The sequence below is a fragment of the Pyrus communis genome, chromosome 15 (assembly GCF_041283825.1).
Source record: "Pyrus communis isolate YQ-2024b chromosome 15, ASM4128382v1, whole genome shotgun sequence".
NCBI lineage: Eukaryota > Viridiplantae > Streptophyta > Magnoliopsida > Rosales > Rosaceae > Pyrus > Pyrus communis.
In genome coordinates, this window is record NC_142579.1 from 4,952,155 (window position 1) to 4,966,071 (window position 13,917).

General features: G+C 36.5%; 2 protein-coding genes across 2 annotated transcripts; one reads left to right on the plus strand and one right to left on the minus strand.

The window, feature by feature from the left end:
• Nucleotides 1-3,709: 3,709 nt before the first annotated feature.
• On the minus strand, nt 3,710-4,072 carry LOC148690411 (uncharacterized). The gene has a single exon (XM_088686753.1). The coding sequence runs from the start codon at nt 4,070-4,072 to the stop codon at nt 3,710-3,712; it is 363 nt and encodes a 120-aa protein (XP_088542879.1).
• Nucleotides 4,073-12,231: 8,159 nt separating this feature from the next.
• LOC137717835 (transcription factor bHLH30) lies at nt 12,232-13,408 on the plus strand. The gene is made up of 2 exons (XM_068457325.2): nt 12,232-12,626; nt 12,721-13,408. The coding sequence occupies exons 1-2, from the start codon at nt 12,390-12,392 to the stop codon at nt 13,186-13,188; spliced, it is 705 nt and encodes a 234-aa protein (XP_068313426.2). The 5' UTR covers nt 12,232-12,389; the 3' UTR covers nt 13,189-13,408.
• Nucleotides 13,409-13,917: the final 509 nt, after the last annotated feature.

Sequence of the window (13,917 nt, forward strand, 5' to 3'; positions counted from 1 at the left end):
AACGACCATAGAAGTACTTAAAGGCTTTGCCTTATCCTCATTAAAGCGTCGCAACACCTTTTAGGTGTAGTTTGATTGATGTACTAAGATTTTATCCAAACAATGCTTGATCTCCAGGCCGAGAAAATATCGAGTTTTTCCAAGATCTTTCATCTTAAATTTTGATTTCAAGTGAATAGCAATTTTCTCAAGCTCTGAGGGAGTTCTGATGAGGTTCATGTCATCGACATAAACTGCAATGATCGCAAATTAGGAATGAGACTTCTTAATGAACATGCATGGGCATAGTTCGTTGCCCAATATTCACTTAGATGGTTATACCACATCTGCCCAGATTGTTTTAATCCATAGAGTGATCTCTTCAATCTAATCGAAAGAGTGTTCCATGGTCTAGAATTATTTGAACCAGTCAATGGAAGTCGTTCTGGAACTTTCATGTACATTTCCATATCTAGATCCCCATAAAGATACGCAATTACCACATCCATAAGATGCATACTCAATATTTCAAAAACTATCAAACTGATAAGGTAGCGAAACATTATTACGTCCATTACGGAGGGAATACGTTTCCCCGTAATCAATCCCATGGTGTTGAAAGAAGCCTTGCGCTACGAGGCGTGCTTTGTATCGCACTGTTTCATTCTTCTCATTACGCTTCCTCACAAAAACCCACTTGTAGCCCACGAGCTTCACATGTGGTGGAGTAGGAATTACAAGCCCAAACACCTTACGTTTCACAAGAAAATCGAGTTCGATCTGGATTGCTTGTTTCCAGTTTGAGCAATATGTTCTACGTTGACATTCATCAACGGAATGTGGTTTAATGTCATTGTTATGCATGATGTCAGTAGCTATTGTGTAATGGACCGAAATCTTGTGATTCTCGGGAAGCTAGGTTGTTTCATCTAAGACATTATCGTAATTTAGAATAACCTCATATGTTGGAACAAATGAGTAAACAATGGTCGAATTCAGACTAAGGTCACTAGTTTAAGTCGTTTTCCTCTTCTGGGGTAGTGAATCATTTGAACCAAGGGATCTGCCACGCTTCAGGGTAGGAGCAGATGATTGGCTAGCCGCCAGTGTACTGGGTCATGTGGAAGGTGCGACCGCCCCACTCTTAGGGATGGTTCGGCCTTTCTAGGCGATAATATGGCATACTCGAGGTACGTCTATCCTTGTAGGTGGGTTTGCAATGAGTATATGTGATTTCATTACCTTCGCTAGATCAGTAAAAGCATTCGGCATGCTTTGAAGATCTAAATGAGACATAGTGAGAGCATACCACGATAATTCGCGGCATTCTATAGGAATGTTAGTGTTCTTATCTCCTACTAATGACAGCAAGACTATCTCATCGAAGTGACAATCTGCAAAACATGCTACAAAGTGATATCCTGTCAAGGGCTCTAAGTAGCAAATAATTGATGGTGAATCATAATCGATATAGATTCCCATTTTTCTCTGATGACCCATTTTGGTATGTAGTGGCATCGTTATTGGCACATAAACTGCGCACCCAAACACATATAAATGCGAGACGTCAGGCTCGTATCCAGTAACCAACTGTAACAATGAATAAGGTTGGGTAGCGGTGTGCCTTAGGCAGACCAACATAGTTACGTGCAATATTGCATATTCCCAGGCAGATACTAGCAGCTTGGTTCACAAAACCAAAGTCCGAGCTATCAATTGAAGGGGCTTTACGAAAGCTTCTGTCAGGTTGTTCTGGGTGTGAACATGGGGTACATGATGTTCAACTTCAATCCCAACTGACATGTAATAATCGTCAAAGGTCTGTGATATAAACTTTCTAGTATTATCCTGTCAAATCGACTTGATTGGATAATTAGGGTGATGAGCCCTTAGCTTAACAATTTGTGCTAGGAGTTTCACAAATGCAGTGTTATGTGTGGACAATAAACAGACATGTACCAACGTGTCGATACATCAACCAACACCAAAAAGTATCTAAATGGTCCGCATGTTGGTTGGATAAGTTCACAAATATCCCCTTGAATCCTTTGAATAAACTTAAGAGGGTTGTGAATAATCTGTGTAATTAAGGGTTGAGTATTCAACTTCCCTAAAGAATAAGCTTTGCATGGCGAGAGTTCAACATAAGGAGGTAAATGATGCCCATGTGATGATTTGAGGATACGGCACGTCATGTCACGTCCGGGATGTCCCATACAGCCATGCCAAAGCAGCAAAGTGCTCTGGAACCCAGGCTCAGGGCTGGCCACATGGTGGATCTCTATGCTGTGAATGGTTGTGATATACAAGCTACTTGGGAAACATTCTAGCTTCTCAGGAATACGCTTCTGGCCATTCTCGTAATAAATGATACAAATAAATTCAGAACCATTCTCTTCAGTGGTTTCAATATGATATTGATTATCTTGAATGTCTCTAAAACTCAGCAACATTCTTCCGGAATGTGGAGAATGGAGGGCCTCTTTAATGGTTAAAATAGTACCATTAGACAACATTATACGGGCCTTTCCTTAACCTTCAATTAGGTTAGATGATCCTGAGAGGGTTGCCAGAGGTGCATTCTTAGGTACGAAGTTAGTAAAATAGTGTTGCTCACGCAAGATGGTGTGCGTGGTAGCATTATCAGCTAGACAACTAACTTCCCCGCTAGTCATACCTAGAAATAAATTAATTGAATTGGTCACATGCATAAGTATAATTCCATTCATTCAATTAATCAATTGAGAAATATTATCCATAAAATAATTATCCATAGTTCAAAACAAACCAAAACGAAAAAAATTATTCCAAATACTTAGAAAAATTGTCCAAAAATTAAACCATAAACCTAAAAATTAGGGGGGTTCGGCCACTCCTAGTGGGTTCAGCCACTAGGGGTAAAAACATGTCCAGAAGAATAAAACTTGTTTGTCATTCCATTCATTCAATTAATCAATTGAGAAATATTATCCATAAAATAATTATCCATAGTTCAAAACAAACCAAAACCAAACAAATTATTCCAAATACTTAGAAAAATTGTCCAAAAATTAAACCATAAACCTTAAAATTAGGGGGGTTTCGGCCACTAGGGGTAAAAACATGTCTAGATGAATAAAACTTATTTGTCCATAGGGGCATATGCCTTTTGAAAATCTAATATCTCCATGGATGTAGTAACATCTTTGGGATATTCCACATTGGCAAAGTTAGACTCACAACGAGAATGATACTTGGCAATAGCCTTAGGGGTAGCTATGCATACGCGTGACCAATGATCCTTTGATCCACAGCAATAGCACATGCCTATTTAAGTGTAAGCTGATTGAACAGTAGCTTTTTCCTTGTTCTTAAAGTTTGGGGCCTTAGGTGCAAGGGGTTGGCGCTTCTAGGTCAAATTTTTTCCTTTGGGTGGGCCTTGGCTATGTTGACCTTGGGCCCATGACGGCTTTCTCGTCATTTTCGGCTACTAGAATTGGTTACATGCCCTTTAAGCGAAGCGTTCGAGCCAATGGGTTAAGCTTGATGATTTCTCATCAAAAGCTGGTTCTGTTTTTTAGTGAAAAGTAAAACAGAGATCAAATTTGAAAATTTGGTGAACTTTTATGCCCTATGTTATTGATGCAGGACAATATTGGTGGCATAGAAGGTCGAATAAGTCTTCTCCAGGAAATCTGCATCTGTTAAGTCCACTTTATAAAACTTAAGCAGTGATCGAATTCTACAAACTTCAAGAGTTGTATTCAGTCATGGACTTAAAGTCTTGGAAACATAAATGCTGCCAGTCATGTTTTACCTCAAGCAAGTAAATGCCTTTCCTGTGATTAAAACGATCAGGCAGAGTAAGCCATAGGGTGTGTGGATCCTCCTCAGTGAGGTACTCGGTTTGCAGTGCATCATGGACGTGTCTTCGAATGAAGATCATTGCAGTAGCTTTCTTAGCTTCGTTGACGGGGTTGTCGTCGGTAGGTTCCTCGATGGTGGCTCTAGTACCCTTTATAGTAAGGTGGAGCTTCATGTCTTGAACCCATTTCAGGTAGTTTCTTCTAGATACTTCCACAGTGGTGAAATCAAGCTTGTTCAAGTTCGACATGTCTTTAAAACGAAGGGTAATACAAAACATATTTGTCATATGGTAATCCATAGACATACATCGTAGAACATTCAGATTTTATAGACATGTATTGGTTTAATTTAAGCATGAAAGCTCTAGGTTTCATGTCGTAAGTTTTGAATGAAAACTTCAAGTTTCAAAGGCACTAAATATGAAACTGCAGGTTCAATTTAGTTTTATGAATGATTAGTTCATAAAGGAGAGGTTCCTACAAGAACACAAAATGCAATATGCTGATTTCAGTGTAATGGATTTGAGTTGCTTCAGGAACTCAAATGTGAAAGCTTTGGGACTACAAAAGGATGTCAACGGTTCAAAGTAGAAAAATAAATTATTGAATCGTCAATGTCCTAAAGTGATCTTCAGGTCAATAATTTTGGATTAATTATCAGATTAATGGACTGTTGATCACTTTTAATTAATTCAATAGATCATGACCAAACGGGGTCGATCGTGGAAGCAAAATAATGACAGACGGGTCATATTAGCTTCGGTTAGCTATAGGCCAAGTGATAATTAAATGAGAATTAATTGGCGTAACCCAAAGTACCCCAAAAAATATTTGGGTATGAGTTATAACACGGGAATGCCAAAAATTGGCATTGGGTCAAAAAAGAGAACACGTCCTAGCTAAAAAAAAAAGAAAATGGTTGGCGGTGGTGCGGGGACGGCTGCAGGCCAGTGGGCCTCGGGGAAGGCTACAAGCTTCTAGGTCGTGTAAGCAGCAAGTGCTGCTGGTTTGGGCCAAAAACAGGGAACGGGTGTAGGCACATCATGTGCTGGCCTGCGGGTTGGTGCAGGGAAGACCAGCCGAGGATGAGGTCCAGGTTTTTGGGTCAGGGCAAGTCAAGCCTAGCAGCAAAAGCTACTGGCGAGTTGGGTCGAAACCCAATAAGCAACATGTTGATGCGGGCAGGCTTGGGTGTGAGACATGAAAGGCCCAACAACTCTAGGCTGCTGAAGTTGGGCCAAAGATGCACGGGACAAGGCCAAGAAAGCTTCAGGCCTTCTCGGTTTGGGCTGGGGGCTTTAGGCCCGTGATTACCTTATCAAGCCTAGGGCTTGGGTTTTTTGGTGTAAGCAGTAAAGCCTAAAGGGTTGCTACCATGTGGTCCAAGGTGTCAAATGACTATGTTCCCATGTTTGCTCCATGCGGCTGGGCTACAGGCCAGTTGCCGTGGTCGGCGATGATGCCTAGAAGCAGCACGGCGGCGAGCCACAACCATGCTACATATTTCCTAGATTTTTCTCCTTTTTTTCGACTTTTCTAGGGTTTAAGAACCCTAAATCGCTTCTAATTTATTTATATGCTTTGACTCACAAATTCCACGTAGCAAAATAATAATTGTGTAATGCATGAAACGTGTGTGTGTCTATATATATTGACAAATATATGAATCATATATGATATATATATATATATAGGAAGGAAAATATAAATATAGAGGGTTCATGCATCATGGGGAATGTTTTCATGCTTCGTGGACATTTCAAACATCTTGCTTTATTTTAAGTGTACTTAATTAGCCGAAAACAAATAAAAGCCTTTGAATTTTGTAGAAGAAAACCTCCTCCTACGATCCTTTAGTTCCTTAGCTTCTGGTAAGAGCGTGTTGATAACGTATTGTAGGCCTATTTGACTGAACTGTATTTAGGACTAGAGAGGGAGAGGGCTGGTGGCAAGAGAGAGAAGAGAAAGATTTAATTGTGAGGTGTGTGTTGTATCACCTCATTGTGCCTTTATTTATAGTCATAGAATACGTTAAATCCTTACCCTTATAAGATTACAACTCTAATAGGATAATAACTACTAAAGGGAATATTCAAAGATATCCCTAGATACACTAGAATTTACACAATCACATTCCTATTCTAAATATGACTACAACACTATCCTCAATTTTAACACATAATATATATATATATATATATATTTTTTTTTTAATTTTACTATTATTAGGAGGAGGAGGGAGAGTTCAAAACTATCCTTAATTTTTAACATATAAATTATGAAAATAAGAATTAAATTATAAAAATGACTAATGATAAAGATGATTAAAGTATACTAGCCTCTTGCCGTATACGTGTGTGGCAATTGGTCTTTTTATACTAGATTGTGTCTTTTAAAATTTTTATTTAAATAACAAATTTAAATTTGTAATAAAAAATTATTAAAAAAAAAAGGAAAGAAATGAAGCAAAATCATGAAACCACCCACTAAGTCGAACTCCAACCCTTAGGTTAAAACCCAAATTTATATTTTAAACTGATGCAATCCATCATCAATAGTTGAGCCTAAAATAAGTTTTGGGTTAAAACTTAAAATTTGGACAAATTTCACCTAGAGTTTCGGTCAGGGGTGTGATATCTACACACCCCTTTTTACTTCTCACATACCTTTTAATTTTTGATTGTCGAATCGAATGAATTGAAGAAGATCAAATGACAAAATCTAACAAAGGGGGTGTGAAAAGTAAAAAATGGTGTCTGGATCGCACACCTCTTTCGGCTAGGTTAAAAGGCTGGCCCACCTCATACATGTGGACACGCCTAGAAACGTAAAGGCCATAACAAGGTGACGCGCCCAACACACGAAGGCTAATAGGAAGTAGGGCCCACCCTTACCGAGAATGTCGGGTGCCTAAAACTAGCCCCACAGCTCTTTTTCGATTCGACAGTTTTAATAAGGGAGTTTTAATGAAAAACCCACGATACTGTTCACTTTAACGAAAAACCACATTTTTACACTAAAAAATCAATCCCGGTACTATTCACTTTATCCTTTATTTTGTCTTTATCATTAAAACTCAAAGTTTTCAAGCCCTTTTCATTAGTTTTCCTTTTTAATAATTGGTTGGACCTTGGTTAATCCAACGTCTAGATTCAAACTTATTTCATTTTTAATTTTTAAATTTATTAAATCCAACAGATGCGATCGAATATAATTAAAAATAAGATCCAGGGCATCCCAATTCAATTGAATGGGTTGAGTTTCTGAATCGGAATCTGCAAAAACAAAATTTTGATCAAATAACACATTGCAATATGCTAGGCTTTCTAATTCTTTAAGTGATTTGTCTAAAAAGATTTGCAATATAACTAGGAAGACGTTTAAAATACCACACATAGGTTACTGGGCATGCCAATTTGATGTAGCCCATTTTGATATCTTCATATCCGAGAATCAACAAATTCAACTCTACATTGTTCACAATATCTTGGGTCTTTTTTTCCATCTCCAATTACTCGATAATTTTCACGAGCACAAATCCCACTTTTTATAATTCCAAAAATTATTTCACAAAATAATTCATCTTTTTCGAATTTATTGATTTTGTAATGAAAATTACGGTTTTTTCACCTTTTCAACTATCTCTCCATTAGGTAAGGTTTTTTATTTGGCCCAAGGACTTATTTGGTGAGGATAAACTAATCGAATTCGAAGTTGTTGATGTTTATACCGATTGATCATAGAAGAAAAATTCTAATTCATTTCATTCCAACAATAGAAAAAATTTCAAATGACCCAAACTAAATCCAATGCCTAAAACAGTTAAAAAAAATTATTTAAATCAAAATTCACCAAAAAAACTCTACAAATACATGTTTCATGGGGTCAATTTAGTGAATTTTTCAAATTTTTTCAGGATCTAAATATTTTTATGTTAAAACGTTCATAAAAATAAATTATGATAATCTACATAAATTTTTTTTTTAAAAAAAAAGTTATAGAAAAAAATTAGCCTCAATTCATTCTTTAATAATCTCAGGTTAAAATTATAATCAAGAACCATTGGAGTATAACAATTGTTGTGGGTTAAAGCCTAAATTTTTTAGGTTAAAAATTTTAGGTTTTAACCAATGGTTGAAGATGGTCTAACGTGGGAGTTCTTTGTTTTTGTTAATCTTTTAAGTTTTAAATTTTATACAGAGAAAATTAAAATGTTGTGGATTACTTTAACTCCTTTTGATTCAATCGTAATTTTGAAAAATTTTAAAGCACAATTTATGCTATTTGAGTGCTTCACTATTTTGAGGTGCTTCATTTATGAACATAGATAGATAATTATCCTAAAATCTGATCAGAAATTCGAAATTTTTTAGTAAGAATAATATAAGGCTTTAGCCTTTATGTTCATTTACTTGTTTCATCCCCATGTTTTCCTATTTTTGTCGCTCCACGCCTATGTTTTCCATTCGAAAATGGGAAAGGGCCGCTTGCGCCGCGGAGGCGGGGTTGGGTAGATTTTGGACCTTCGTGGCTTATGAACTAATAGGACTGAAATTTGGATTAGATCAACCCCATTCTATTTATGTCCAACCTGAATTTCAAATCCGATCAGATGGGTTAGAATGAAAGAAAAAAAAAAACTAGCCCAAACCCAACACAAGCTCATTCCAATCATTTATTGGATTGGATTGTGTTGGTATCTTGCTCGTCCATGTCAATCTAAACCCAATCCGATTTGAAGTCCAAATTCGCTCATGCATATATTACCCATCCATTTCATATCTATAAGTTATGTATAAATTTTGGAGTGACTATATTTAAAGTTTATTGTTAGTTTTTATTTGGATAATGAATGATAGTGTTACTTTTACATTTGTTTTGGTTGAAGCTTTGGTCTTGTAATTTAATTTCAACTTCATCGTTGTTCAAAAAAAATCAACTTTATGGTTGAAACATTAGAAATAGTCTCCAAGGTGTTATAAGATTGAACTCGATAAAGTTGGACGAACCTGAACCCACCCCAAATAAACATGAATCCGACTAAACCCGCATGACCACAACCTCAACCCAAGCATGAGTTGTGAAGGTTGAGTTAGAGTTGGGTCAGCCATCTAACCCACTCAAGTTGCACCTCAATGCACTAACGTATTAATGATCACTAATCTTGAGTTAGTTTGTTGCGCTGATACATGGGACCTCTTTTTCTTTATCCAAACTTTTTTCCACTCAATTTTACCCGACTAGTTTTTTTGACCCGCTTTATGTGACGTTTTCTCGATTGTTGTTAAATGAAATCCATCTTTTAACTTAAAGAAACTACCCCACAGGATGAGAAATATTTTCAACTACGGTAACAAAGCATAAAGAAAGAGCAGAAGAAGGAAGGGTGAAAGTGAAACATGGGCAACTGGGTAAAGTTGAGAGAAGAAGGCAAGGGTAAAAGAGGTTGTCGGCTAATGATCGCTGCTGTCACCACCTTTGATTCCCCTCTTTCCTCCTCCTCCTCCTCAAAAGCTGTGGCTGCTTTTGCTGTTGCCGCCGCCGTAGTGAATACTTAAATTGAATTAGTATAGTACAATATCATTACCAATTTACTTTCTATTGTTTTCTTTTTTGCAGAAAGAGGGACAATTGGTGATAAACCATGGTTATCCTCCCTCTTCGAGCCGGAGAAGATGTGGGGAATTTCATCCTACTCGTAGGCACGTAACCACAGTCAAGCTGACTCATCAGAGGCATCGTACTCGGAAAATGAATACTAGAGATTGAACCAGTTTGATTGTAAACAATCTGAAGATACATTATTAACAAGTAGAAGAATGAACCCATCTCCCTAGGAGAAATTATACTATTTTTATACAACGATAACTGGTACGAAAATGGCCTTTTACAAATTCAAATCTAAAGACGTTTCACTTACGATTGAAGATAAATATTATTAAACTATTAACTGGCTTAAGTAGTTTTATTTGGATAAAAAAAAAAGTGATTCATTTTTCAATTACATGCAATATTTTTATTATTTTTTTGTCAAACCATATATTTTGTTAGATTATATGTTAAATTAGCTACTAACAAGGTTCAAACTCACACCGTCATACAATATTATTACTTTGAACTACAATGATGAAATTATGACTTCTTTTTTTGTTTTTAAATATTAAGTTGAAGAGAAAAACTCTATTCATCATAATAATTTAGGGGTTTTAACGAAAAGCCCACGGTACTGTTCACTTTAATGAAAAACCACATTTTTACACTAAAAAATCAATCCTGGTACTATTCACTTTACCCTTTATTTTCTCTTTATCATTAAAAATCAAAGTTTTCAAGTCCTTTTCATTAGTTTTCCTTAATAATTTACTACTTACAAAAAATATATTCAATTAACTGTTCAATTATTTTTAAAATAAAATGAACTAAGTCTTATAATAAGTTTTTTTGTTTTAAGTTTTGGTCAAAGGATTTGGATCTCATCCGGATCTAAATTGTAGGGTTTTAGCGATCCTCACATCTTAGTCATTTATTGTGCATCGTGCGGTCAGAAATCATTTGATTTTTTTTTTATTTAAAATTAAACACAAATAATACCTAACGAAAACTAGCCGAACGATATACAATAAACGGCTAAGATATGGGGATCTGTAGGATCCCTACAAAGTGGATCCGGAAAATATCCTCTTCCTTGATCAAATCACAGCATGACATGTCTAGAATTTATTTTTATCAAGGTTCTAAAAAACGCTAGGCACTAGTAGGGCAGCGAGCTGGCGCCTAGCGCCTAGGCAGCTAGGTGGGGTCTAGGCAGGCACCTAGGAGGCTTAGGCAGATTTACGTAAATTTCTTCTATATCTTGTAAATAAGTGCATATGACTTACAAAAAAATTAAACTTGTATGAAATCCATGGATAAGATAATAAAAGAATAATAAAATGCAAAAAGAGTATCCAACAAGTCCAAAATTTAAAAACACATTGAACATATATGTCATAGAACCATAGTGAGGAGTATTGTAGGATAACACATGTACAATAAGTTCCCAATTTTAAACCACACAAAATTCAAAATAGGAGGAAAGTAAGGAAATATAGTAATGTAGATAGGATTTTTTTTTAGCACCGCCTAGCCAACCTAGTCACCGCCTAGAGCTGCCTAGGGCCGCCTCACCCGCCTAGCGCTTAGCCTGCCTAGAGCCTAACTGATTTTTACAACCGATTTGCAAGAAAACGTCTCGGATCACTACTGCCTAGCACTTAAGTAGCCGACCAATAAAAATTGTTCATAATTTAAATCTTGATTTATTTAGTCAAACAGAATACAAAAAAGTGTGTATATTTAAATATTTAAGTTCATTTTTGTTCAACGTGTAAGTAGATTCTCATCGTGTTACTATCTAACTTTTTTTAATAAACAAGTTACTATCTAACTTTTAAACTAAACGTTTCAACAACAAAAAAAAATTTAAGTTTAAATAATTGAAAAAATATATACAAATAAGTAAATATAAAGAAAATGTGAAAAAATAAAAATGATTTCAATGACATTTTACCACTTCTTCAGACATATGGACATGACCCATGGATTGTTTAGTAATATTCCCTTGGTCCCCTTCCGAACACTGTCCCCTCTTTCAGTCTTTCCCCTTTCAAGTTTCTAGTCCTTCCTCGATACTCGTCCATTTTGTCTTCTTTTTTCCTTCAAAATTAATATCATCCAATCCCACGCTTTTTCACTTTTATCTTTTTTGTGGTAAATTTTTATCTAATCCTAGTGGACCTGCCCAACAAACTAAATGTTATTTAATATTACTATTTAATATTATATTTAAAGTTATTTATCTTTTTTTTTTTATTAACAAACAATATTATTTAAAGAAAACTAATAAAAAAAACTTAAAAACTTTGAGTGTTAACTATAAGAATAAAATAAAGGGTAAAGTGAATAGTACCATGATTGATTTTTTAGTGTAAAAATGTGATTTTTCCTTAAAGTGAATCGTACCAGAAACTTTTCTTTAAAGTTTCTTATTATTTATTACTAAATGGATGGTGGACTTAGCCTCATAATAAGCTAGTAATAAGTTAATTTAAATTCGCCTTTGGTCATAATCGAACTTAAGAACTCTCACAAGTGAAAACGAATAGTTTAATATAAAACTGATTAATGAATTAGTTTAATAGTTTTTATTTTTATTTAGGAGTTAAAAGTTTAAATTTAACTTTAGTAAATAAATAATAAATTCATACTAATTTATTAAAACTGATTCATGGATTAGTATAATATCTGTTAAAAAAAGAAACCCAAAACGGTAAATCAAAAGTAAAAACCAAGTACAAAATAACTCACTGTCCCTCTCTCTCCTCTGTTTTATAGAATTACACCCTTTTGTTTGTGGGTGTGGGTTTATATATACATATACATATACAGACCCCTTAAGCTTTCTTCTGAGTTTAAAGTTTTAGCGTTTTAACCTCTTCACTTCAACTCCCATTCTCTCTTCCACTTAATTTGTTCTCATTCATTTTATGTTACATTTTATCATTTTTTTTATTCGTAAGAGAAAGAATGCTTCCTTTCCAGAACTACTCTGAGTCGGAGCGACAGAGCTGGTCCAGTCAAAACCGCAACAACAACAACCTAATGGACGGCGCAGATTCCATCCTGAGCTCGGCAGCATCGGCGACGGAGACCGCTAAGTCAGCAGAAGCATCCACCAGCCACAAGGAAGCCGAGAGGCGGCGCAGGCAGCGTATCAACGCCCACCTCTCCACCCTCCGTACTCTCCTCCCCAACACCACCCGGGTATATATATCTGTAACCGCGTACTTTTTCTCGTTATTTCGACTTCACGCAAGGACATTACAGTAATTGCACGCGGTGTTTTGAATGTATGCAGACGGACAAGGCGTCGTTGCTGGCGGAGGTGGTGCAGCACGTGAGGGAGCTGAGGAGGCAGGCTGATGACCTGGCGGGCCAAGGCCGGACCGGGTCGGAGGCCTGGCCGTTTCCGGGCGAATCGGACGAGGTGACGCTGAACTACTGCAACGGCGGGACCAAGCTGTTGAAGGCGACACTGAGCTGCGAAGACAGACCGGGTCTAAACCGGGACTTGGTACAGGCGATAAGGTCTGTTCGGGCAAGGGCTGTGCGGGCTGAGATGATGACGGTCGGCAGTCGGACCAAGAATGTGGTGGTGATGCAGTGGGCTGGCGGTGGCGGGGAGGAGGGGTTTAGGGCTTTGAAGCGGGCATTGAAGGCTGTGGTGGAGAATCGGACCTCCGGTTCTAGGCTGGGTAAGTTCGTTTCGGGTAATAACCGGGGTCGGGTTTATGAGGATGCTGACGAGGATATGAGTTTGTATTGACCAATAATCATGGCGTGAGGTGGTTGTATAGAAACCTAGATTACAAGGAATAAAAAAAAGTTGGATTTTCTGGTCGTAAAGAATGAAATGGTTTGTGGGTTTCTATAGTAACCTTTACAAGTTGGGACACTACGAAATAGTGAATTCGGTTCATGTAAGTTGTTTTTGTTTTTTGTTTGTAAGATAAATCAAAAAGTATGAAATCCTGTTTCTATGGAAAGTTTATACTCATTCAATAAGAATGAGCCTATTAAACAAGGGAATACAATTTCATACTCATTTCCAAACTTGTAAGTATTGAGGTTGTGTTTGGTACGGACGCGAAAAAGAATTCATGAAAAATCATTTTCCATGCATTTTCCTTAAAAACAGAAATGCAAAATCTTGGCCAAGCCAAGGAAAATGAGTGTCGACGCTCAAAACATTACGTTCTATAACCAAAACCTCATATTATGTCGCTTAGTATTACAGTCTAATGACATTTTTCTTTATTTGTAAGTGAGAGATCTTAGGTTTGATTTTCGCCAAAGGCAAATTTGAACCACATTATTGTTAACCCATTGTGAGACTAAGCACATCCCCTCCCCCTTAGTATATATAATATCGGTTGTTAAAAAAAAATAAAAATAAAAATAAAAATAAAAAACTCGTAGTACTAAATTTTCAAGTGTCCTCATGCTTCGTATCTAATATTCGTATGCATTCTTGTATAAAACTTAATGTTGTATC

What these genes read in the sequence shown, in the direction of transcription:
- LOC148690411 (XM_088686753.1), bottom strand. Translation starts at nt 4,072, where the DNA reads ATGTCGAACTTGAACAAGCTTGATTTCACCACTGTGGAAGTATCTAGA.
- LOC137717835 (XM_068457325.2), top strand. Translation starts at nt 12,390, where the DNA reads ATGCTTCCTTTCCAGAACTACTCTGAGTCGGAGCGACAGAGCTGGTCC. An exon ending in TCCTCCCCAACACCACCCGG is followed by an intron (nt 12,627 to 12,720) that starts GTATATATATCT and finishes GAATGTATGCAG; the next exon opens with ACGGACAAGGCGTCGTTGCT.